Genomic DNA, 27634 nt, shown 5'->3' with positions numbered 1-27634 from the left:
TGCAGCCTATACAAAGATCCAGGGGAAGGAGGCATAGAAGCAGCAATGCTAGCACTACGCCTGCTGGGGAATCCACTCTCTTTGTGCTGCCTGAGAGGGGCTAATGGAACAGAGACTTTGCATTTCAATATTCAGATGTATTAATTATACTTTAAAATGTTTTTGGGGCAACATATTTCCTTTTCCAATGCTTTGGTTTTGCTTTATTTTAGGGGCACTGTATCTTGGGAACTCCTTGCTCCACTAACCTCAAATATGTACTCCTAACTCTACCCTGAACCCCAACAAGGCACAGCAAAGCTAAAAACAATCTGAGAGCCTGTCTTCATGCACAGTGCTACAACTGTGCAGCTGTAGCACATTAGTGAAGATGCTACTATGTTGATGGAAGAACTTCTCCTGTCAGGTGGGCATAGTTAATCCACCTCCCTGAGAGGCAGTAGCTATGTCGAGGGGAGAGCATCTCCCCTTGACACGGCACTATCCACATGGGGGGTTAGGTCAATATAACTACGTAGCTCGGGAGGGCTGGATTTTTGTTATACCAATATAGGTCTGTAGTGTAAACCTGACCTGACTATATATTTGGATTTTAAAGCACTTAGAAAAACCAGCTGTTAGAAAGTAAGCTCTTCTCAAACTTAACTCTAATGGTGCTACTACAGTAACAGATTAAACCAAGTTAAAACAAATCAACCCTCTGGAAAGTCTAGCCTGAAAATGAGCTCACATCATACTAGAACATCAATCCATCAAAATTTACAACAGGGCCCAAAGAGCACAGATGCAGTTGATGTGGCCAAGTTATTCCATATAAAAGCACTTGTGGGTTCAGGCCTTTAATTTCAAGTTCCTTGCTAGAGTTCTTCAAAATAGTTATTGTACCACATGATGAAACAGTACATATAAGAATCAAGATCTCAAGTTTATATTATCACAAGGACACACATGCTCTAGGTGAGGTGACAAACACAGGAAAAGTTATTAAAAGTGGGAGGTTATTGTACATTTGCAAAGTGAAGAATTCAGAAAGAACCACTACACAGGACCTTTGCTTAAGGTCCCAAGCAATACTGACTTCCAGGGAGTGTGTCGGGCTTTTGGATAGGTGTTTAAAATCAAGTTTCTGGATAAGCATGAAAGATCCCATGGTACTGTTGGTCACAGGGCTTTTCCTTGTATTCTTAGCCAAAATTGCACACGCCCGCCCCTGCTGTTGTATATTGTTTTTGTACTCCAATGTCCACCAGTTTCCTAACTGCCACCCCAGAAGTGGCTGCATTTCAATTGCAGATATCTATATATCAAATGGGAGACATTCTAGATGACATACACTATAGACATGAAATTATTCCATGCTTCCAAGGAGCTCACAGCTTATTGCTTGAGAGGACTTTCCCCACCACCTCTTAAGATGTGTTCTTTCAAGACTAATCAACACCCATCTGGCTGCAAGTCCCACTCAAAACAAGCAAACCTGTATAACCCAGGTCTCAGAGGTACCTGGGGGTGGGATTCCTGTTCGCTTTTCTCACCTCACTGGCAGTTTTGCAGGGGAGTCAGGCTCTAGTGGTCAGATCAGTGGCCTGGGAATCAGGACTCCTGGATTTTTAGCCCCTCCAGCCTCCCATCACTCACAGTCATTCACCTCTCTGTGCTCCGGTGTTACTCCACTGGTAAAAGGGGGAAATAATAAATCCCCGGGGGCTATCTAGGCCCCTGCCTAGGGGCTGCTGCGGGGAGAAGGGAGGATTCAGAGCCAGGGGCTGGAGCCGCCAGGGAGCGGAAGCAAGGCTGGGGTGGAGCGCAGGGCTGCCGGCGATGCGGGGCCGGACGGAATCGGGCCTCTCAGAACTCGACTCCACCCGGAGCTGGGAGCCACCTTGGGGAAGCGCCCGGCTCTGCACATGGGCCTGTGCGGGGATCTTCCCGGCAGCGGCCGGCTCTCCAGACGCTGCCCCGCCCGCTCGGCTGGGGAGGCCACTGGGCGGCGACTGGCCGCTCCGGCGGCGCGGAGCGCACGGAGCCCCGGCAGAGGGAAGCGCAGGACGCGCCTGGGCTCCCCGCCGGTGAGTAGGGGCTGCGGGTCCCGGCGCGGGAGGGGGAAAGCCGGGCTGCCAAGCCCCCTGCGGGGCGCTCACCGAGCCCTGCGCAGGGACCGTGCCCCAGCCTGCGCTCTGCCCGCCCCGGCTGCGGGGTGCGGCGCCGGGGGCAGCCGGGCGGTCCCGCCCAGGGAGAGGCAGGCGCCTCTGAGCCTGTCCCGGCTTCGGGTCGGGTCTTGGGGGGGCCCCTCGCCAGGCCAGAGGTGAGGAGCCCGGCGCGTGTGCAGCCCCCAGCTGGGGGCTTGGGAACCGGGGTGGGGGGCACTGGGAATCGGGGGTCCCCCAGCTCGGGGGCAGGAGGCAGGCGCTGGGGTGAGCCCGTGAGGGGCACGATGGACTCTCCGTTGCCAGCTGGGTCGCTGGTTCTTTCCTCAGCCCGGTGCCTTTTGTATTTAATCGTTGCTGCCAAGGTTAACGCAGCCGGTGCTGCCAGTGCTCGGGATGTCAAAAGGCTCCGTAGGTCTATTTTAAGTGTCTAGGGAGGCGGAGAGATTAGAGCTGGAGGCCGCTGCCACGAAGGGCTCGGTACCATCCGCCCTCTGATTTCCTAGTGGAGCTGAATGTCTGTGAGTGCATCCCACTGCGCCTCTCCGCGGGATAAACTCCTAATTTTGAAGCCAAGAAACATCTTTAGCCACCTGAAACCCGTGGTACAGGCTCAGCAAATCTGTTCAGTAACAAGCTGTCCCCAGAGGACAACAAACCTAACTACTCAAACCAAAGGAGCAGAGAACAATGGAGAAAAAAGTTCCTAATATTCTAGCTGAATAGCTCTCATTTCCCTCTCTAGCCCTCCTGGTCCAATGTATTTAGGAAAGGCTAAATGGCTATGCGTTTATTATCTCCCCCACCTCCTTCTCCAGGTCTCTGTTGAGCACTTTAGTTTCCCAGTCTCCCAACAAGCTCTGTGCAGACAGGATCTAGGGCTAAGCGTTTTCAAATGTGAATGTATAGGTGCAGTGTGTGTGTCAGATGATATAATATTATATCAAAAAGTTATTCCCTACCCCTTTCGAAACCCCTGTACTATGTGGACATAAACGTCTCATATTCATTTTCAGCCACCAGGTGTCTATGCACTAGTTCTATCTAGTCACTATTAAGTTGTCTGTAAGCCACATCCCTGCACACACTTATGCATGTGCTTAATTTTACACGTGAGAGTAGTCGGTTGAAGTCAGTGGAATTACTCACATGTGTCAAGTTACTTTCAGACAGATGTGTCTGCAGAATTGGGGTAGAGTTTGGTTCTAAAGTTGGCATATCCATAGTATTTAGGAAAAAATAGCATTTTACTAAATTTGAAGGAAAAAATGTTAAAGAAATATTAAAAAGTCTTGATGAGTGAAATTGGGCAAGTTGCATGTATGCATATTACACTTAACTTGCATGTGTGGGTTACTTTCCTTACTAGTTCAGAGCCCAATTCTGCAGCTTGTACAGAATGGCTGCAATATCAGACCCGTAAGCGAACACCAAAATGGGTTCACTGATGCACATCTTATAATACTCACATGAAATCAGACAGTCTTACAACTCACACAAGGAAATTGGTGGGCTCGCTGTACCCACTTCTTAGCAAAGAGTTAACAGTAGTAGGTCACTGTAGTTAGGCTTCTGTTAAGCCTGTTCTTCTAAAATTTTACTTTGTTAATTTATACCACAGAACACTAATGTCTAAATGCGATGAAGTAAAATAAATAATTAAAACTAAATGACATTTTGTCAAATCAATAACCAAGTACATCTTGTGAGGCACTATCCTTGGCTATATTCATTGCTCATGTACTATATTTGTTAGTGTCTTCCTGTCATTCATGTGAATTACTGAGGTTCTGTCATATGTAAAACATGTACCATCTTTCTCAGAATATTACTTCATGTGTCTTTGAGCCAGCCCTTTGTACTTTATGCCCTAAACCAGTGTTTAACTTATGTTAGCCCAGCAGGGCCAACATGCTTACTGGTGAATGATCTGGATTTTATTCTGCCTCATGTATCATCAATAATATTGTCCATTAAATCCCAGGTGTGTAATCTTTAATACTGTGCTATAGTACACTGAAGGAACCCAACTTGACGTTCAGATCTCAGGATGGGTTTGCCACACAGACATTAAGAAAAATCATATCATCTTGTAAACTGAACAAATTATCTGTAATCACAATTGCTATGGAACCACATCTACTGTGTCATTCACTTAACCATCACTTTTCTGATGAGATCCCCAGTTTAAGAGCTGGCTCCTTGCTAACCACCCTCCTTTGAGTTAGTCCTTATTCACATAAATAGTTTTATTGATTTCAATTGGGAATGCTTGTGTGAATAAGAATTACTCATGTGAGACAGATTTCTTAGGAGCATGCCCTAATCGTGCACCATGTGCATGTACCTGGGTAGCAAGGTGCACACAGATCTTCCTCAGTATGGCCCTACTTCACCCAACAAATCATTCCCTCTACGTAATCCTGTGCAGTCACACCATTTTCCTTAAAGATAGGCCTTGAAGGAGTCCAACAGCTCTGACAGCCATTCTGATGAGCCCCAATGTTGTTTAGGTCCTGATCCTTTAAAGACCTGGGTGAACCCCTGTATACCCACATGGAGCGCCATGAAGACAATGGAGCTCTGCATTAGCTCATTGCAGAACTGGGGCCTTATTAGTTTTGAAGGTGGTACACAGCTTTGGAGTGTGGGAGGGAGGAAACTCATTTACATAAACTGCTCTCCCTGGGCAGCCCTGCAGTTCCCTGCCCTGGCTTTTGTTGCTTTCTTTTTGATCTTTGATATCTGCCTGCTAAGGCCTTGGCATGTCAAAGGTTCTATAGTTTGCATGTCTTAGAAGCAGCAGGTTTTACTAGATGGGAGCTTTTATATAATGCCATTGAAATTACTTTTCTGATATTTGTATTGGCAGCTTAAGATACTCCTCATTTCCACTCTCTCCACTGCAGCAGCAGCCCCCCAGAAAAGCATGTGATAATACCTTTGTATGCTTGCATGTGACGTGTTGCATTATAGGAAATGTGAATATATAGGTGCTGTATTGCTGCAAAATGAATACAATGAAAAACAAATGGTCATACATGACTGAAACCACTTTCTATGAGTGGGTGTGTCTGTCAGCAAGATGCTGTTTGATTATTTTTTTTGCATAACACTATACAATGTGCACTGTTGGGACTATTGTTGAACCAAATACCTTACTTTGAGCTTGATCCTGAAAGGTGCTGAGTACATGAGTAGTTCCATTGACTTCAATGAAATTCCTCACATGCCTAAAGTTAAGTACATTTTTAATGCTGTGCAACATCAGGTCAGAGTCCTCAGCTCTTTGCAAGACTGAGCCCCTAAATACTTGATCAAAAAGACCACATCCTCACAGACTGGGTATGAAGTTAAATCCTGGTGTAGGATTTGAACCCATAGCTCTTTAGCCTAACAGTGAGACAAGCCCAAATCTGTGAAATCCTGAGTGCCCTCAATTCTTATTTACTTAGGTGGGAGTTGCTCAGCACCTCCTTAACTTGGGCTTTATATATGCATAATGTAAATGTATGTACAATACAGATACTACGCTTAACAGTACAGTGTAGATCGCACTCTGATTTCCACCATGTAACTAAACTTTAATCAGATGCTCCAGGAGCAGAGACTAAATATCTTCATGTGTTTACCACTATACTGGTTGAAAATGAGATGTTTTTCTCCACTGTTAAAAGAACAGGAGTACTTGTGGCACCTTAGAGACTAACAAATTTATTTCAGCATGAGCTTTCGTGAGCTACAGCTCACTTCTTCGGATGCATAGAATGGAACACACAGACAGGAGATATTTATACATACAGAGAACGTGAAAAGGTGGAAGTATGCATACCAACAGGAAGAGTCTAATCAATTGAGATGAGCTATCATCAGCAGGAGAAAAAAAACTTTTGAAGTGATAATTAAGATGACCCATAGAAGGTGTGAGGAGAATTTAACATAGGGAAATAGCTTAAATTAGTGTAATGACCCAACCATTCCCAGTCCCTGTTTAGGCCTGAGTTAATTGTGTCTAATTTGCATAATAATTCAAGTTCAGCAGTCTCACTTTGGAGTCTGTTTTTGAATTTTTTTTTGTTGCAAAATTGCCACCTTCAAGTCTGTCACTGAGTGGTTAGAGAGATTGAAGTGTTTGCTTGAGTTTTCATTCTAATGCTCAGAGGAAATTTCTTAAAACCAAATGTCTAAGATTCCTAGATGCCCAATGCAGATTTGATTACGCAAACATTACTTGTAATTTGGGACCTATAATACAGTCTTTTCAGCCATTTCCACATATTGTGCAATCAATATCCACTCTTCCCAGTCTCTCTGGGATCCTGTAGTCATGATAAATTAATTTTGCTGTCTTAGTGTAAGCCTCAGGACTTCAGAAGATTTACTAGTGCTAGTGCAAATATGACCACAGACTTCAGTTTCACAATTATTGTTTGTCTGTTCTCCAAAATTGTCTTAATTTATCAGTTGGTGTATTCGCTGCAGACAAAATATAGCTACAGAAAGGCTGTTTAGCCTTTTCACTTACCAAGAAGAGGGTGGGGAGTTGGGGAGAAAAGAAATGAAGAATGTTTCTGCATTCAGAACCCCTGTTGATTGATAGAAGAAAAGTCCGCGTATTTGGAATGTTTCATGATTAGATGATGCTGACAAATGAAAATGTCAAGATCATGAATAACTGTTGGGGAAAGGTTTAGAATGTTACTTAATTCTGAACAATTGAGAAAATGAAGATGCACTGAACAATATTTGTCTGGTTCTCATTACATGATTATTCTGGATGGTTTCTATGGGAGAAAGTCTAATATGTTTGATGCTAACAAATAAACATTCTTGCATCTTTAATCAATATTGCCTAATATTTGCTGTAATTCCTCTAAGCCTTCCGGTCAGGATTTTTCATCCGTATTGCTGAATCATTTTTAAATGGTTTTAAAATGAAACTAAAGAAAATGAACAGTGGCCCAGTGAGCCTGCTAGAGTGTTTTTCTGAGGATTTTCATTAATCTTTGGCTTTATACTACAGCCTGTGTTCACCATGTGGTTGGTTTCAAAATCTTTAGTTATATAATGTGAACATCAGGCTGTGTAATGACAAATCAAACATAGAACACATAGCAGTGTGACTAGAGTCACGTTATAGGCCCTATTGTGCACATTGGGCCACCGGTGTTACCATGAATCATGCATGCACACACTCGTTAAATCTGAAATAATTTTCAAAAGCAATGCCAATGACACAAGCATAGACCTCGTTTGAAACTGATCAGTGACTTCAAAGGTAATTAGAACGATTTGCATAAGGGTTTGTTACTTACCATGTTTTAATTGGAAAGCAGTTTTTCCAATAAGACTAACAAGTTACTGTATCTTATTTAAGACCAATCTACAGTGAAATTTAAACAGAGAGACAGATAAGTTTGTCTTGATCTGGGAAGGTTTATCACCACACCTTTTGCTGATAACTTCTACGTGCAATAGAATGAGTGCTACAGGTTACAACTGGAAAATACCTCCTCACATAGCTGCAGATGAGATCTGTAATTAACTCCAATAACAGGAACTATTTAAAACAATATTACTCAGTGTTGCCAGTGCCTACAATGTTATCACGTGTCTCATGATAATTGGTGTTTTTCTTAAAGCCCCAGCTCTTGGAGTCAAGGGATTATGTGACAATCAGAGCTTTCACTAAAAACAAAAATATCTAAATTTCTACATTTTGTGGAGAAAGACTTGAAAATGTGAACAGAATGTACCCTCCCAAAGGCTCAGAAGCTAAAAGACAAATACCACCCCCATATTATTTTTGGGTTTAAAAATAATGAGTTTTTTTTTTAATCTCATGATTTTGTTGAAGCCTGATTCATGATTTTTAAAGGTTTAGGGCTGGCAGTAGTGCTCCCTAGTGCTTTGGGAGTTTACAGTAATGTGGAGCTAATTTCACAGCTTCTTTATAAGAAGCTCCTTAACTCTTCAAAAGCAAAATGAAAGCTAATGCAGGTGGGTTTATTTTTCTGATGGCTTTGATCCCAGCCCCAAATCTGACCTCATCTGTGCTATTTACTATTGAGTTATACAACCAGCAGTGCTCTCACGAAGCCATTTTCTGTAACTGCCAGATTTGCATATCTGGCTCTGTTCATTATTTCTCTCTACTGCAATATATATCTCATTTCAGCCTAATTAAAAATTACTGATAAATGGAGGCTACTGTAATTCATAGGAGTTGGTTGGATATTTTTGCCTATGTTTGCTGGAAAATTTGACGTCGTATTGGTTGGAAGTAGACTATGTCCTTAAAATCAGTTTTGCCACTGTAGTTGGCCTTTATGGGAATGTCTTGATGTTCCATTGATTTAAATACCTGCTAGCAATGAAGGGGTTAATCCTGTTGACAAATTCTTCTGTCATTTATTTTACCAGTTTGTGCTCTATTGAATGACTACGCTGCTTTTGAAAGATTTTCAGCTTCCCTGAGGAGAGTTAGACGCAGCCCCTTCTGTGTAAGTAGGGAGCTTTGTCCAGCGTTACACCATGGGACTAGAAATGAAACAATCTGGCCTCTTTTCCCAGCCCTGCTGCTGACTTGCTGTGTGACTTGAAGCAAATCACACAGGGCCTGCTACTTTTCCCAGTGACGTCTGTCAGGTACTGATTGTACCCGGTAGGTTGCAGGTCAGGCTCTTTCCCAGATGTGGACTCCCCACAGAGCTTCCATTCCAGAGAGATGCATGAGATGTTCACTCTAAGATCCTTTAATGCGCTGCCCAGGTATGGCAGATCTAGTCTCAGATAAGGTAAATTACACACAGCACCAGGTAGCGGCTGAACAGTATCATACAGTTTAGCATTTAATTACAAAGTCAGTGGGAGTTTTACCTCTGTGATTTTAGGATTAGAGCTGAGTGAAGAATGATTTTTCAATCTGGTAGCCAAACTAAATCGAGGAAAAAAATTGTTGTAGGTGTACCAGAAATTGAATATTTTGGGCTTTTCTCACGGAAAAACAGCAAAAAAACTGTTTTCATCCCAAACAAAATGTTTAGTTCTACCCAAAATGAAAACGTTTTGTTTGGCTGAAAAGATATTTTGAGTTTAGTTTAGTTTCCAGTGTTTTTTTCTTTTTTGTTGTTTTGAAATAAATCTAGGCAGTTTTCTAACGTAACCCTGCAATTTGAAAAGAAAGTTGAAATGTTTCATTTAGAAAAGGCTGAATTAAAGTGTTTTGACTTCTTAAAAATAATTCATAGTTTATTCACTGAAAAACAATCTGTTTGCAAAGCTTTGCCCAGCTCCCCTTAGAATACCCATCTGTAAGCCCAGAGACACCACCAGTGCCTGAGAGGCTTAAGGGGGACATGTTCTCCAACCCCTGTTTTTACTAAGCACTTTGACCTTCTCAAAGTAGAAGCAAGTGTTAGGTATTCCCAAGTCGGATCCTACCCCATGCCCACATCTTGTCTGTTTCAGGTCCCCTACCTCATGGGGAGGAGGAGTTCAGTGTTGTTATTGTAGCTGTGTTGGTCCCAGGATATTAGGGGACAAGGTGGGTGAGGTAATATCTTTTATTGGCCCCACTTCTGTTGGTGAAAAAGACAAGCTTTTAAGGTACAAAGAGCTCTTCTTCTGGGTGGTTGTGTGGCTTCCTTAGTGTTTGTGAAGTGCTCTGAGAGCTGCCTTTTAACAGAGCTCTAGTAGTGCAGAGTTATGAATATAATTATCCAGGAACATATACCAAACTGGAGAGTGAATGGTGCTTTCTTGATTTCAGATTTGGTTCTCTAGCTATATGTTATATTCAAGTCTGGCATGAAATGATTTAACAGGTTAGGGCACCACATGGGAAGCTGTGGATTTGTCTAGCTCACTGGTTCCCAAACTTGTTCCGCTGCTTGTGCAGGGAAAGCCCCTGATGGGCCAGGCTGGTTTGTTTACCTGCCGCGTCCGCAGGTTCGGCCGATTGTGGCTCCCAGTGGCTGCGGTTTGTTGCTCCAGGCCAATGGGAGCTGTTGGAAGCGGCGTGGGCCGAGGGACATACTGGCCACCGCTTCCCGCAGCCCCCATTGGCCTGCAGCAGCGAACCACGGCCACTGGGAGCCGCGATCGGCCGAACCTGTGGACGCGGCAGGTAAACAAGCCGGCCTGGCCCGCCAGGGGCTTTCCCTGCACAAGTGGAAGAACAAGTTTGGGAACCACTGGTCTAGCTTATCCTTCAAATCTCAGTTTAAAAAAAAAAAAAGCTAGACCCATGATGTATAGAGAGTGGGATATGAAAAACCTCCTGTCCATTAGGTCAGTAGTTCTCAACATGTACCTGTGGGGGGTATACTAAGGTCTTCCAGCGGGTACATCAACTCATCTAGCTATTTACCGAATTTACCACAGGCTATATAAAATGCACTAGAAAAGTCAGTACAAACTAAAATTTCATACAGTCAATGACTTATTTATACTGCTCTATGTACTATACACTGAAATGTAAGTACAATATGTACATTCCAATTGATATATAATTATATGGTAAAAATAAGAAATTGAGCAATTTTTCAGTACTAGTGTGCTGTGACACTTTTGTATTTTTATGTCTGAGTTTGTAAGCAAGTAATTTCTAAGTTAAGTGAAACTTGGGGTACAGAAGACAAATCAGACTCCTGAAAGGGGTACAATAGGCTGGAAAGGTTGAGAGCCACTGCATTAGGTCAACAGAAGGTTGATAAGATTGGGGCTGGCTCTGACTTTTTTGCGGCCCCAAGTGGAAAAAAACCCCAAAAGGGCGCAGGGTGGCCGGACCCTAGGCAAAGCAAACCCTCCCTCTCCCCCCCTCCAACCCTGAGTGCAGCAGGGTGGCCAGACCCAGAGGCAAAGCAAAATAAATAAATAAATAATAGGGGAGCTGTGCCACCCTAGGATTGGCCGGAAATGCCGCCCCCTAGAACCTGCGGCCCCAAGCACGAGCTTGCTTGGCTTCCCTATAACTGCCCCCAGTGTTTGGTCCTTCTTTTTGAAAATGACATAGCAACTCAACATTAGAGACTGGAATTCAAAATCTCAGCATAACATGTTGGCCAACTGCACCGTGTTCCTCCTCTCCTCTGTGTTTCTTCAGCATAGGAACAATAATTATACAAGAAGTAAAGGAATGTTAAACCATTTATACATGTATTACTAACTGCCAACATATGTTTCTTTAAGGCTTTATGTTTCAGTACCAATTTCCTTTGTTGGAATTCATCTTATGTGTTTTCTTACCTTACCATTGTGACGACCGAAGAGTGGATTTAATGAATGTTAGACCCCTAAGGCTGCTGGCTAGTGGGTTCTTCAATAATTAAAAATGATAGCTTATTAGAGAAGAAAATACATTTACAATAAGAACCTTAACATTTTTAATCAGCTTAAAGCAAGGGAAACCTGAGTTTTATCTCAGAAATTCTTGCTTTAGCTGATTTGTCAAGTCTGTAGAATTAAGTTAATCTAATTAAAAAGATAATATAAAAATATAAGCAATGTAACAGCCATCTTAATTAGAGAGGTGATGAGAGAGAAAAAGAGCAAGCTTGCCATTGCTATAGTAATGGGTTATCTGCATTAGAAGTTATACCCCCCCGCCCCCGCCTTCTGTGCATGTGAGTGGGGTTAGGAAAGTGACTAATGAAAAAGAGCATAAGCAGAGGGTGGAGATCTGGTGAGTGAGAGTATTAGATTTATATCTGCTGACTTTTTACTTGTGCTATCAGAAAAATCTCAGTTTGACTTTTAGTTAACAGGGCTATCAGCAGATAGGCGGGAAAGCATTTTTACATATATAGAGAGTAAATTAGAAAGACAATAAATTGCAACTTTTAACACTTTAGCAGGGTCCCCTTTTCAGCATGGAATCAAACTTTAGCTTTGTAAGAACTCAGACCATGTTGTCATTTTACGTGGTGTGCAGCATTGTTAGTCTGCAACACTCTTCTACTGTATTCCCCTGGGGCGATTGTAATAATGTTTTCTGTTATATTTGGCAATAATATATCATCAATTCATAGTGACAACGCTATGCACAGTCCTGGGAAAAAGCTGGTATTGTTGCTGTTCCGAAAGACTCGTTAATTTTAATACTTAGTTACATTTGTCTCAGTGAAACCTTGAACTGTACCCATTATGTGCAAATAGTACAAGGTAGAATATTGTGATACCAAATGTAACAAACAGTAAAAGTCCTTCCATACTTTAACTCAGCAGTTGTATTTTCTGGTTGCTTTAAAATACGAGAAGGCCTGGAATTCAAATGATATGTTAAAGGCCTTTAAAACATTAGGGACTGTCTAAGAATTTTCCTGGCATGGGGGGAACTCTCAGCTGGTTTCCAAGCCTCCTTCTGATCATAGCCTGATTGCATGAAGCTAAATGAATGTTCCCAGAAAGGCTTGCAGGACTTACGATGTTGTGGGAGGAGCATTGTCACGGTCTTGGTGAATAGGAAGACCTCTGTTTTCACAGGTTGGCTGAGCTTCGTGGAATGTTGCAGCAGTTCGGCGTATCGGTGGGGGAGCGATGTTACATAGGACAGGTAGCCATAGTGTTGGAGTCAACATAAGGGTTCCCGTGATGCACCACATCACTGTATTCATCTGGGTATCCACAAGTTGTGTGTGCCTGGATCTGCTCCATACCGGTGCACAATATTCAGCTACTGAATATACAAGTGCTATTGTAGATGTTCACAACGCTGATGCACCCCAGGTTGTACCTGCTAGTTTCTGGATTGTGTTGGCTTTCTTATCTTTCCAGCAACCTTCTCAAGATGATCATAGAAGAGAGGGTGTAGTCGAGTTTCACTCCGAGATACGTTGGAATGTAATTGTGTTGCACATTTTTAGCACAGAAAGCTACTTTCAGTGTGGTTTTGGCACTCATTATCAAGATGAAATGCGCTTACTATTGTTTTTCCAGGGTTTGGTTTGAGCCTCCATGTCTGGAAATATTGTTCCATCTTTTGGAGGTCCTCAGTTAATGCTTTCTCAGTGTCATGGAGGTTTGATGCTTAGATTGTGGCAAGTTCATCTGCATATCCAAATTTTCAGGATTTAGTTGGAGCCATGTCACTTATGTAAATATTAAAAAGGGTTGGCGCAAGTACAGAGCCTTGTGGTAGCTTGTTGTTTATGATATGGGCTACCACATCGCATATTGCTCAGTGATTTCCTGGTCATCAGAGCAGCAACTCAACAAATTATCACACTTTCACCAGCTGAAGATCTGGCCCATGGACATACATCTTTCTATCTTAGGTATCTGTAGAGTGCTCATTTTTATAGCATGTCAGTGGTACATAGACCTTTCTGACTGACTGTTTTTATAGATGTAGGCGTAACAGAAGGGGAGGGTGAGAGACAGCTGTGGTCTGAGCACAGACCTGGAAATCAGGAATTCCTTACCATTCCCTTTCTCAAACAGATGTTGGGAAAGTCACTGAATTACTTTTCCTCAGTTTCCCCATCTGTAACAGTGGTAAGGAGTAACCATATATACCACATGGTAGTTGTGGAAATTAAATGCTTCTAAAACACTTTGAAGGTATAAAATGCTGCATCAGTGCTAGGTACTATTATTACCCTGTACACTTCCTTTATTTTGCAATTTATAATATGGGCCAAATGCAACATCTCTGAGCATGTCCCGAAGAAGTGAAATAAAGAAAACAAGATATTGACCAACATCAACTCATTTGATTTCAATTTCAAGTAGATGCAAAGGTTTGATTTTTATTTCTCTGTTTGCTTCCTTTTCTCACAGCAATAAAGCCAGACAGAGGAGTCTTTCTGGGAGTTTATTGCTCTTCTGAGGAGGTCAATGCTCACTTTTATATTCAGTCTTGTGTTTGCAGGCACTAGAGTTAGACAGCCTTTCCACAGAACTGCACTTCCCTGCCTTCCCGTATTATGGCTTAAATCAGTGGCCAGCGAGGCGTTACTTGAGACATGACCTTCACCTTTGAATTTGTTTTTTCTTCAGTCCAGTTAATATCCAGGGTGTTGGTGGTAATAAGGAAATTCCAGACACATGAGCGGTGAGGGGGATTCTCCTGTTACTCAGACTGGTGCAAATCAAGAGTAATTCCATTGAAGTCAAAGGGGCTATATTGGTCAGAAACTACTGTGAGAGAAGCATGCCCATCAAACTTCAGATGGCCTTTTATAGTATTCCTAAAACTTGCACAAGCATTAGCAGCATTAAGGGCCTGATCCAACTCCCAGTGGGCATTGGATCTGCCCCTAGAAGTGGAATGGAGAAGAAAAGGGTACATAGAAAACTTACCTTATTCACACCCTTACCAACAGAGCGGAGCCAGGTTAACCCTCAGTGTAGACAGTGGTAGGTCAGCGGAAGAATTCTTCCATCAATGTAGCTACCATCTCTCAGAGAGGTGAATTATCTACGATAACAGGAGAACCCTTCTCGTTGCTGTAGTAAACATCTACACTAAAGCACTTAGGTAGAGGCATTTGGACCATGCCACCAACCTATTGAGTTCTCACATTTTCTTGCAGATGGGCTTAAATTGTGTTTGACTGAACACCAAGGAGAGTGAGTCATGTTGTTACAACTAAGGGTATGTCTACACTACCCGGTGGGTCGGCGGGCAGCGATCGATTTATCGTGTCTACACTAGACACGATAAATCAATCCCCGAGTGCTCTCCCATCGACTTCTGTACTCCAGTGCTGTGAGAGGCGCAGGCAGAGTCGACGGGGGAGTGGCAGCAGTCGACTCACCACGGTGAAGACACCACTGTAAGTTGATCTAAGTACATTGACTTCAGCTACGTTATTCACGTAGCTGAAGTTGCATAACTTAGATCAATGTCTCCCTCCCCCCCTCCCCAGCGTAAACCAGGGCTTAGTGGTTTTTTAACATATTTTCTCAAGTGAGTGTTATAGGTGTAGAAATAAAGCTGCTTTGTTCAGATTCTGCCTTACATATCTTTAAACAAAAGAACCATGGTTTCCTAATGTATAAAATAGTGACTGTGCTAGTATTTTTACAGGAAATACCAGTCTCTTATACTGTCTCAAAAAGTAATCCACTTTTCAAGAAGACCCATTAAAATCTTGCATTTTTGGACTTACAATCTTATGTGAAAACATAGCATTTCCTCATACTAGGACCTTAGTATTTTCCCCAGAAATAAATCACATTTTTATATATGAATGAATATTACATACTTTATCCTTGTAAATTAATAAAATCCTAATGAATCTACTATATACAGTGCGCGCACACACATATATTGTATGGAGATTAATGCAGTGTGACACCGAGATCCAAAGCTATGTCTCTGATCTGGTTGCAAATCTAAGGGAAATTACCTGTTGAATGACACATGGCATGACCTTTAACTCCGAATGCTCCAGGAAGAGTTCATGTCTGACTGCTCATGCATTGAGGAGACCCAGAATACACAGGATAGATTCAGTATGTTCTCTAATATATTTTAACAATCAATGACAACCTGGATAGGACATACTGAACTTTATCTCAAATTCCTTGATGGAAGTAGTGTGTTCTATGGTATGTTCTGTAGCTAGCCATAGGAGATGACTCATGCTTGGAAATATCAACTCCTGGGATCAAATAATATTTTCCCTTTTTTTTTTTTTTAAATATCCTTGGTATTGAAGGAGCTTGTCTTACACAGACTCCTGCAACAGGGGAGTAACTGAAAAGACATCTTGCACAGAGAGTAAAAATAAATGCAATTAGATCAACAGACTCCAAAGTAAGTAGCCTAAAAAATCCCCCAGGCTCATATACATGAATAAAGAGCTGATACAGATACAGTCTAAGAGACTCAGTTCTGTATTTTCAGGGACAGGATTTGATCCTGTTTTTTTCTAAAATTAAGCACAGATGGATGTCTTAGTGTGTAAACTATGAAAGGCAGAAATCCTTTTATCGCCACTTGTTTGTTCTTGTTTCCCCAGAACATTGTACCTTATTCCAACCCTGTTTCTTTAAAGCTCTGATGCTGCAGCCTGTAAAAGGGATGCCTACTCAGCCATCTCTGTAGTAATGAAGGGCTTTCACTGAAAACTCCTAAGCCAAGCTCCTTTGGCAGCAAGGGAATCTCATTGTTGGATCTGTTCCTATTTCAAGAAGATGTTTCCTGAGTCCTGTTTATGTGACCATACAGCTAAACAATCCAGGCTGCAAATGCAAAGAGAATAGTGGCATGATTTATGGAGAAAGAGATTTTCAAGGTTAGATTTAGGTTTTTGCACAAGTTTTATTACATTATATTGGAACGGATATTCTATATGCAACTGAACTGGAAAGTCACATTTTAAATGAATATTTTGGTAAGACCAAGAGCATGGTGAAATCCTGCCTGAGTGTAAGGAGGATCTCCCTTCTGCGAGTAGAAGATATGATAATACTCAATTAATGGAGTCTGGATTGCCTTGTGGTTAAGGTACAGGATGAGAAGTTAGGAGACTTGGATTCAAGAAAGACCTTGCTCTTCCATAAATGCCGCATTGGCAAGTCACTTATGATTTTTCAGAGATGTTGAAGTTGACGGAAACAGCAGATGTTCAGCACCTTTGAAAACCAAGCCATTGTGCCTCATTTTGCAGCTCTCTAAAAAGTGATGGTATAGAGCTAAATTATCTGAAGTTTATAAAGCACTTTGAGATCCTTAGCTGGAAGGTGCTATAGAAGTGCGAAATGTTATTTGGTGCTCAGATATTATGGTGATGCAGACATTAGAAATGCATGTAGTTTTCATATATATTGATGCTAATATTTTTGCTGCTGTATTCTCACAACAGAAAAACTTAACAAAGAAAAAAAGTCACAATATGATTTCTTTATTTTTCTTGACCCCGGGGGTGGGAGGGGGAGTTGAAAATGCAAGAGAGGAGAGAGAACTAGGTAGTAAAGAATGTTCACCCCAAGGACTGTATAGGTACCTATGGCAATCAAACCCTGCACAGATCTTTGCAGAAGAGAGGTTAAGGCTAAAAATGAGAGAGACCAAAAGTCTGCCCTTTTAATGAGAAGCCATTCCAGAGATCCTAAAATATACTTAAAAGCAGAAATGTTAAGCCCCAAGGATGAATGCCGGTTTGTTATAAGATTTCTATTCCTCCCCCAGAATTGCTCAATGTAAAATTCACGTGACATTTTGGCCCTCTGTACCAGGAAGCCCGCTCCCTCCCCCCCCTAAAAAAAACAAAAAAACAAAAACCCCAATGTTTAAAATGGGTGTGAAACATGGTTGTGGCCCAGCTGTGTTTGGAATATGGTATCTTCTTGTGGAATTTTTTTTTTTAAAGTTCTAATTATGTGAAGGATTTATTTATTTATTTATTAATCCTGGTTCAGTAGAGACTTGGTTGCCCGGGGCTGCTAAAACTGCAGTACTTAAGTTGGATGTGAAACATATTTCTGATTCTTGGCTGTATTTGCAGCTTCTAACACCTCTGCTGTGGAGTTTAGGCGGATGCACTGGGTGGGAGGTGACTGTGGAACTATGCCAGTGCGTCTAGCTCTTTTTGGGTTCCCCTATTGCATTTCCTATTGCTGTATGATCTCTGACTTCTAAGAGGCTTCTGCTGTGTATACACTGATGTGTACAGATGTCTGGAAAAAATCTCTGATTTCAGACGTTACTTTTTAATACAAAACATTTCTCTATAATCCCAGATGAGAAAGATGGGCTGGTGAGTAACTGGGCTCTGCCTGGACATGCCTCATTCCCTGTGGGTTAGTGCAGAAGTTAAGAAATTCCTGAGTAAACTTTACCTTTGATTCCCCAATGATGCTCCCCCGTGCTGAGGCAACACCTTTCTTTAAATGAGTTGTGACACAGCAACTTGCCACTTGAAATCCTTGCTCTGCTTTCACATGCAGGGAAACAATGCACTGATAGATGTGGGTGCCCAATGACTGTCTCAGCTCAGCACCGGCTCAGAGTGATGCTTTGGTGTCAGGCCAGAGAGGAGCAGCAGCAGTGAGTGTGAGCCATGTCAGTTGTTACTTTAATTAAACACAGTGCACGCAAACTACCTTGAGATGATGGGAGGGGAAGGGTTATACTTGAGTCAGCAAAGCCAAGGTAGTTCAGAGTCGAGTGGAGTTAAAATGAACCTGGGCTGGAACACTGCAGCTAAACCCAACCCCCAAACCTTGGGGAAATGCAGATTTGAGTCTTAATCCTAAAACTGGGCACCTCCCCACTGCCCTGCCAACTTTCATAGACCCTGTCAGCACTGCAAAGATCTGCATGCTGCTGTCGTTTGGCTAGTACAGTGCTCTCATGTGGCCAAGTGCTGAGATTTTGTGTGTCCCCCAGATGTGTATTAAGACTTGCTTAATTATTGGAGGGTGAGTGATCCATTGGTAGGGTACCCGACAATAAGTCAAGTGGTCTAACCTCAGCTCTGCCACTGCCTTGCCATGTGGCCTTCGGCAAGTAACTTAACCGCTCTCTGCCTCAGTTTCCCCATTTTAGAATAGGAATGATGATGTTTACCAGCATTTGTAAAGTGCTTTCATATCTACAGCTGAAAAACTTAATATGGGGGTCTCTAGGTGCTACTCAGTACAAATGATAACAAATAATAGCAGTAAGTAGTGAGTACTGTTTAAAAAGAAAAGGGTTTTACAGACATTGATCCATATATGTGTATAAAATGTCACCTTTTGGAAACTGGACTATATTTTGCCTAAATAAAAACCAGCAAATGCAGATTTTTGTATTAAAATAAGTAACTTCAAGGCAACAACAAAAGTATAGAAACACATATTTTCCTGGGGGAAAAGCTCACATCTTGGGAGGAAACGTGAGAGGGAATCTACTTCATATTAACGAAGAGTCTGATCCACTGAGGACTATCAGCCCAATTCTGTACCTACTAAATGAATGGGCTTTTGCTGTTGAGATCACTAGGAACAGAGTTGGGCCCTGCCGCTGGGTTTTGTCACTTTTTTTTCGAACTGCAATTCAAATTTCTGATAGGGTTTCCTTCTTTTCTTCTTATAAATATTGCAGTTGGCAGCCTCTCCAGAACTGAATGCCAGACAGATTTCGGACCAGATCCTACTTCCAAGGCTCCATAGGGTAAACGAGTCATAAAGTTTCATAGTAATCTCTGGGAATTCCTTTTTGGGTGGTTGCTACTCAATAGCCGGAGTTTTGATTTCAGCATTCTTTCAGTTGACTTTCTATGCTGGGTGGAGACTCTCTGTCTCTAGCCAACTCTTGTTTGTTTGAACTAGGAGTTCAACATGGAGTCATCTTGACAAATGCACTAATTCAGTACAACAATGGAACTCATTAGGTTACAAATGTAAGTGGTATTGTGTGTGTGTGTACATTCTGCTTCTTAGCATCCTCCCAACGACTGGAAGCTTCCATTTGCTGAGCTTGGGTTTGATTTTCAATTCTGTTATGAATAATACTGAATTCTGCTGTAGGTAGCATCTTTCCCTGTTCTCGTAAATGGATTTTGTGTGTGTGCGTGCGTGTGTGTGTGATTTTATGATTCGGTTCCTATAGTAATGTTTGTTTATTTATTATTTAACATTTGTATACAGTGCCTTTGTCCCAGAGAAGAGATTGGCACCGCCAGGAAACTATGCCCCTATGATCGCGTCGGTCATGGGATACATGCATATATACCCTTTACTTGGTGCACGGTGCTTTACAGAGAATGAAGATATGGGGTTTGATTCCTAAATCCATTCAATGGAGTTGCACCATCATTAAACTGGTGTAACAGATTGGGCTATTGGGCCCATGGTCCCTATCCCAATGGACTTCCAACCTGGGTACATTTGTCAGCTCTCTTAAATTTGAGGGTGTGTTTTCCCCCCTCCCCCTTGTCAAAATAAATTTTGCTTCTCTCCACTTCAATGTTTACCCTTTCCAAAGAGACTGGTCCACCCTAGATCTATTCTTGCCTGGCACTATTCTCAAGGGAAATGCCTAGGGGAATCCTGTCTTACAGCACTGCTACCCCCAAGCAAACACCACAAATCAGTCCTCCTAAAAATCACAAGTGAGGGGAAAAAAATAAATATGCCGTTCTTTATTTGCTTTCTGGCTTTTGACCCTAGTTTTAGTTGTATTTTAAATCTTTTTTGTGAAACCATGAGGGCTACTAATTTATTGTAATAAATTAAAAATACAAAACAAAGATTATACCCTAATCCTATGACTCCAGGACCTGGGTCTTTAAGAAAAACATCAACTATCGTGAGATTTGTGATAAAATTGCAAGAGTCAGCAACATTGCTCTTCTGATAAAAATATGCACCATGCGAAGGTTGTCGTAATATGTTACCCAGTACTGCCCTCAGAAACACTCCTGTTAACTTCAGTGGCATTGGGCAAGTATAACTCGGGGTGGAATTTAGCCCACACATGGTGGTTGTTGTGGTGACTTGTCACAAACATCACCCTTTATGTCCATTCTTTTGAGGTTGAAGTCCTAGCTCTGCTGAAATCAATGGCAAAACTCCCATTGACTTTAACCGATCCAAGGTTTCTCCTTTGTTCTGTGGCTGGCTGCTGAGATTCCCCAAGCATGGGAATTTTAGGTGGTGATATACTTAGGCTATACTTGCCCTTTGATCTCTCTTCACCTGCTCTTTCATCAACATCTGGGTGCACCCAATCTTAGCCAATGGAGGGAATATTAGCAACTTTTCAAGACTCTGAGAGACCTGCCTAATTTGCATATAAATCTAAATACTATTTAATGTCAGAAATAGGGTAGCTGTATGCATTTATCTGCTTGAACCTGTGTCATCCCTGATGGATGAAACTGCTTGTTGTTTGAGTTCTCTGGCAATAAAAGGTAGTCATTACTAAACTTTGTCCTCCTCCTACAGTGACGGGGGAGGATGACCCTGGGCTATGTTTTAGGACTCGGTAGGTTGCAATTTGTTTATTTATGTCTTCAGATTTCTAACATGGACACTCTAGAGCCTTTCCTCTGCTCAAGGTATCTATCCCAGAAATTAAAATCACAGCATAAATAAAGGACTGCTCATGAATATATCTACCTCAGCCCCCTCCTCCTCAGAAGCACTGGGGCTTTGAGTTGTGCCTGAAAAGTTAACAAATGTGGGGAAGTGATGGAGGGAACGTGTTCCAAAACTGAGGACCAATCAGAGAGAAAGCCGTCATTTATACTGATAGAGCTCCAGCTTGAACAGTCCTGCTGATCTCCCCTGCATCAGTATGGAAGCTGGGGGAGAAGTGTCTCTCAAGCATCCAGGTCTCAGACAGTCACAGTTTAGAGCTTTATAGCTAAAAACCAACTATCTGAATTCCAACTGGAAGCTTATTGGGAGCCAGTGCAGATCATGTAGCACTGGCCTAATGTGTTTCCAATACACAACTCCACTTATTAAGCAGGCTGCAGCATTCTGCACCAACTGCAGGTTCTGAGTGGTCCCAAGGTATACTTCTGTATAGATCACAATACACCAGTCTATATGTGAGGCGACAAAGGTATGGGTAATCAAGGCAAGGCCCACATTGGAAGAGATGGTTGCACTTGTTTTGCCATGCACAGATGTGGGGGAAAGTGGTGGTTGCCACAACCACCACCTGGACTCCATGACAAGCCCAAGACCCATCGGCACGCTCCAGCTGTGCCCTCTGTCTTACTAATGGTGGACACGCTCCTTTAGTGAGGGGTGGGGATATAACTTCTGCCCACTCTTCCACTTGCTTCTCATAGCCCAACAACATCTGAGTCTTGCCAGGACTGAATCACAGCCAGCCAGCTCTCATCCAAATCCCAAATTAATCCAAGCACTGGATAGTTAAATTAATTGCTCTGGCTGGGTCAGGTATGATGGAGACATCGAACTGAATGTTGTCAGCATGCTGCAGCCTATGTAACCACCCTAGCAACCATGTGGAGCAAAAAGAGGTGGCAGTATGGATCCCTGTGGGCCCCAGAGCAGAGGAGCAATTGTCCACAGCTACCCTTTGGGTTCTCTCAGAAAGACAGGAATAGAGCCACGCAAGAGCAGCTTAATTCACCTTGCTAGTGTCTGCAATTGAATCTCATGGTCAGCGGTACCTAAGGCTGCTGACAGATCTAACAGAATCCATGTACACCGCTTTGGGCAATACTGTTCTACAGTTAGCCTTGCGGAAAGATAGAAACTTGGAACCCAATAAAATAGGTCTCTCTCATACAGGGGTCAGCAACCTTTCAGAAGTGATGTGCCGAGTCTTCATTTATTCACTCTAATTTAAGGTTTCGTGTGCCAGCAATACATTTTAATGTTTGTAGAAGGTCTCTTTCTATAAGTCTACAATATATAACTAAACTATTGTTGTATGTAAAGTAAATAAGGTTTTTAAAATGTTCAAGAAGCTTCATTTAAAATTAAAGTAAAATGCAGACCCCCCGGGCAGTGTGAGCGCCACTGAAAATCAGCTTGTTTGCTGCCTTCGGCACCCATGCCATAGGTTGCCTACCCCTGCTCTAATATAATGCAGATGGGACAGAAAGCGAGACATCTTTCTGGATCACATGATCACAGTTAGTACTGCATTTTGCATCTGTACAGTGACTTTCGTAATCAAAAAACTTCTGAAAGTTTTAGAGACAGAGAGATTTAGGGCTAGTCTACACTTACCAGCCAGGTCGACGCGGTGAGTTCGACTTCTCGGAGTTCGAACTATCGCGTCTAATCTGGACGCGATAGTTCGAACTCCGGAAGCGCCGCGGTCGACTCCAGTACTCCACCACTGCAAAAGGCGGTGGCGGAGTCGACCTTGGAGCCGCGGACTTCGATTCTGCGGCGTCTGGACGGGTGAGTAGTTCGAACTAGGGTACTTCGAATTCAGCTACGCTATTCACGTAGCTGAACTTGCGTACCCTAGTTCGACCCCCGCCCTTAGTGTAGACCTGCCCTTAGTCTGAGCACAGGACTGGGAATAGTGAACTCTGGAGTTCTATATTCCAGCTGTGTCACTGACACGCCTACTGTGTCTGAGTTTGGGCAAGTCGCTTAACCTCTGCATTTCAGCTTCCCAGTTTGAATAATGGGGAAAATGAGAATATTAATACTTTTGTTACCTCTCCTTGTAGTGTTAGTTGATTAGTGACCCTGCAAATGCCCCATATTAGTGGTGATAAGTATAAATGGTACCTTTCTTTTTAGCGCAATGTAGCATGGTAGTGGAGAGATCCAGTACGAATACGACTGTCTTAAAAGGACATTGTCAGGTAATCCTTTTCTAATGGGTTGGTTAGATACTTTAAACTCCAAGCAAATTCTGTTAATATGCAAAAGTAAACTTTTAGGGTGAGTTTACAGTAGTTGCATGGGATTTCATCATCATGGTAGTGCACAAAGCAGCTTGTTGGAATAGAGATGTTTTATACTGAGGCAGCATAATGCCTGTTTTTGCAGTATAGATGGTGTGTCTGAAAGGGTCCCCTGCTTCTTAACTGCTGGAAAGTGGCTTTCTTTTTTTTTAAATATTATTGCTATTTCAAAGCTCTTGACACTGTTTTCTGTCTGCCTTTCTCTGATAAAAAACACTGTTATCTCCTCAGGGCTTCTTCACATCCTAATTACAACTGAATTCCTTATTAGCCCTGTAGGGAGACAGAGTCAAACAACATATGGTATTTTTCACTTAGGATGCTGTGGTTACCAAAAGTTGAAGAGAGACAGGAAAAGGGGGAGTTAACATTTCATAACCATTTATGGAACAAGCACAGCCCTCCTTGGACCCAGTTCAGCAGAGACTGTGGGCCTCAGATCAGGAACTTTATCTGGCTAGTAATTGCATCGGCGTGCTGGCTTTCTTGTGTATGTGTGTGGGCATTTGGGGAGCAGGATTCTAAGCTGCAGAAACTTTGTGCTGGCATCCACACGTGAGTATGAATTAAACATATCTCACTTGAAGGACCATGGCTGGATTCTACAATTGCCTGAAAAGTAAAAAGTAAGTGATGTTCTAACCCTTCCCCCTCTACCTTTTCTAAAGTTAGTTGATTCTAGTGGATACTTCTAAAATTCTGTCTCTGATATACTGCGTAAGAACTATAGCACCGAATAAAATATCCATGCTCTCAACCTGAAGTGCCGTTCTTAATAACAAAATGCAGAATAGCTGTTATGACTGCAATATTAGACTAATGAGAATTGGAAATATTTTTTCTTTAGTGGACTAAATGTAGCTGTAAACACTTACTATCCTGAAAAAGATTTTTGTCCAATTGCACTGAAAGAAGAAAAAAAAATCTTTCTTCCAGATTACCTAAATTGGTTGTACAGTCATGAATAAAAATAAGAAACACAGAAAAATGCACACTAGTTTCAAAGAGCTGTATTAATTCAGCTAGAGTCATAGCATGAGATGCTACTTTAGAAATTCATGCGCACAGCTTTTGAACATAAAGGCTGAAAGTGTTTTTCATTTTTGCTCTCCATTGTCCAATTGTCCTTTGATGTTATTTAAAATATATAATTTTGGTTTCTACACTGTTATGGTCTGTGGGGTCAGCTGTGAAGGAAGAATAAAACCGAACACTGCATGCTTATGTTTGTGCTTTAGATAATTATGAAGACACCTTGGTTTTTCCATTGATACTCTCCCTGCTAAGGAATGGAACAAAATATTCTGTTGTAAAAGCTGAGCAGTGGTTCTGAGACTGATACTTTAAGTGAGCAGATTGTAGAGGGCGCTATGCTTGTAATACAGTACAAGATACACTGGAAGGAAAATAGCAGTAAAAGGCTAACAGTTACATCTTGAAGCTTAAGCTATGAACTCATGGTCCTTCTGTCATGCAGCATTGTTAAATATGTGAGTGAAATCCTGCTAATGGGTAACCTCCCATTGACTTCAATGAGGCCAGGATTTCACCCTCTGTTCCCCCCAGATTATATATTACAGTCCAGGAGCCTGTGGCACTGATTCCTTTGATGGAGACTCAGAAATTCAAAGGGCACCCAACTCCATTGTATTTCAGCTAGGGTTTCCATTGGATTTTAACTCCCTTAGGCACCTCTGAATATCTCAGCCACAATCTATAAAAAGGTTTTAAATATTTAGAAAAGAAAGTAATATTCTCTCTTTGTGTGGGTGTGTCCATAGCTAACAAAATAAGCTAAGAGGGAGATTTGGTGAGGAGATAGATGTTTCCACTTGCATTTGTGAGAAAGCCACCTCATATTGTCTTAAATTAGGAACCCAAGAAAATCTGATTTTTTTTCAAGGCTAATATAATTGTTTACTGCCATTATTAAAACAGCACGCCCCATACTTAGGCTAGCCTGTGATTTTTTGTTTCATTTCTGCTCAAACATTTTTCTTCGGAATCATTCAACATCCGGTGTGGCTGAGGCAAAAATGGATCCTGTAGCCTGGGAGAACATTTGTAAAAAAGAATTGCCAGATGAGGCTTCAGTGAAATAGATTTTGATTATGTCTGTACGTTTCCCATTGAATCTCTATCTTTGTAATGTGGAGTAACAGACTGTTTGCATTTGTTTCCTTAAAAAATCCTGACTTCCTTTATTTTGGGTGCTGGGTTTTTGTTTCGACTCCATTTCATAAGCTGTCATCTTAGTCTTGTGATCAGTTCCTGGGTGGATTAGTGCAATTATTAGCACTTTGCGACCTTCACTTTTGATGTTCATATTCTACTTTGATCTTAGCTATTGCCAATTAAAACTACTATTTACAAAACCCCATTGTGATACAGTTTGGAGCACAAGATTAAGTTTTTATGTGGTTTGTTAGGAATTTGACCTTAAGGGCTTGTCTACATGGGGCAATTGAGCAGAATAGCTATTGCTGTTAGGAACAGTATATATAGCTCCCCATGTGTCCCCCGTGCAGACACTCTATTCCAGAATAAAAGTCACTCTGTTCTGGAACTGAATGTCTACACTGGGAGTTATGCTGGAATAGCAATTGTGGAATAGTTTATCTCTGTGTAGATTAAGACTGGAATAGTCTATAGTCTTTACTGCTCTACCTCCAGTTCTGTGCTTATTTACATCTGTCCCAATGCAGTGACTTGCACGATTACTGCACTTCTTTCCCCAGTAGTTAGACTGAACGCACCAATACATGTGTGTATTTCTATTGGGATTGGTAAAATGCTGTCAGAGTATCTACGATGAAGAATGACCATTATGTATTCAGAATTCTACTATCTTGTTACCTCCAGCTGGGAGAAGTGCTAATTAAAGGTAACTTTCTGGAACCACTCTAAAGCTATGTTGCCTGTGTGGCCTAGTTGGAACCAGATGAACCAAAATCTTATCTTCTCCAGGTCTTTTTATCATCATAAGAGGATTTTTGACTCATGCTGACAGAGACAAATTCATAAAAAAACACAATTGGAGATATCAAGGCGTCTCATTAGCAGTGGAATGATCTATTGAGATTATTCTTGTTTAATTCCACTGGAGCAGACCACTCCTCTCCACATTATTTTCAGCACAATAGCCCCCTGGAATCCCATAGTGTGAGGTGTTGTACAAACACAGAGAGACACAAACAGTTCCTGCCCTGAAGAGTTTACAAGCTAAATAGGCTAGATGAAGAGTGGATGCAGAAATAGAGACAGAGGTAAGTGTCTTGCCTAAGAGCACAGAGCAGGGCACTAGCAGAACTGGGAACAGAACTGGGGTCTCATGGGACCCAGAGCATTGCCCTGTTCGCTGAATCATGCTAGAATTGCTGATGTGTTGCCCTGATTATAAAGACTCCTGGAGCCAGGACTATACCTGAATGCATTCTGATAGACTATCTTTGTTATCATCTTATTGAGTGCATATAATACCGTAACGAGGTTGCACAGCGAGAGAGGAAGAAAATGATGGCAGGTTAAAATCTTGTATTGCTGAGTGCTATATCTGAAAAGCCAGTGTAAAATCCATAGTAATGAGCTTGACAATGAGTCAGAAGCCTCTTATGTTTTTGAGCCCAAACCCAAGGACACACAGTGCTTGTATGACGGGACTCTTAGCAACTTTTTTCCCAACATTTTGAGTTCACGTGACATGTCAGTCCTGGAAATTTGGAAATGTACGTGAAATAGAGTTCTGCAGTTTTGTCAATGCACATGACAAGAGGAATTTGCTTTGAGTAAAGCAAGCCAATGAACAAGATGCATGGAACTTTAATATTTGTTATCATGCAAGTAACTCCTGAGCCATGGCAAACAGCTTCCCTAAATGTAAACCTTCACATTGATACTGCTGCAGTAATCAAGCCATGCACTGTGGAAGGCAATGGGCCAGATTCATTCACTGGAATTAAGCCATGGATAAATCTAAAGTATCAATTTTGTTTGGGGTCCTGCTCCTGATCTTACAAACTCCACGTGGACTTTTCACTCCTGTTCTGACACCTTCATGTTGGGGAAAAGGGCCAGAGCAGCTTAAAGGGGCCCTGAAAGGCCTGGATCTGTATCTGGAAGGATTCTCCTAGGGCAGGC

The 27634-nt window shown here is 42.0% G+C and overlaps 1 protein-coding gene across 4 annotated transcripts in view; it reads left to right on the top strand.

Moving 5' to 3' along the window:
- Positions 1-1806: 1806 nt before the first annotated feature.
- The window catches only part of KIAA1210 (KIAA1210 ortholog), an 84964-nt gene continuing 59136 nt past the window's right edge, over positions 1807-27634 (top strand). For 3 of the 4 annotated variants that reach the window (XM_045030641.1, XM_045030640.1, XM_045030642.1), the window contains exon 1: positions 1807-2069. In XM_045030641.1, coding sequence (XP_044886576.1) covers positions 1822-2069 — 248 coding nt within the window. In that variant the 5' untranslated portion in view covers positions 1807-1821. Of the gene's footprint in view, positions 2070-23983; positions 24124-27634 lie in introns of those variants that run through there. The other variant, XM_045030643.1, reaches the window with a different exon arrangement.

This window comes from Mauremys mutica, chromosome 9 (assembly GCF_020497125.1).
Source record: "Mauremys mutica isolate MM-2020 ecotype Southern chromosome 9, ASM2049712v1, whole genome shotgun sequence".
Classification (NCBI taxonomy): Eukaryota; Metazoa; Chordata; order Testudines; family Geoemydidae; genus Mauremys; species Mauremys mutica.
Note: the sequence above shows the minus strand (reverse complement) of the source record. Positions and strands in the feature narration are given on the sequence as shown.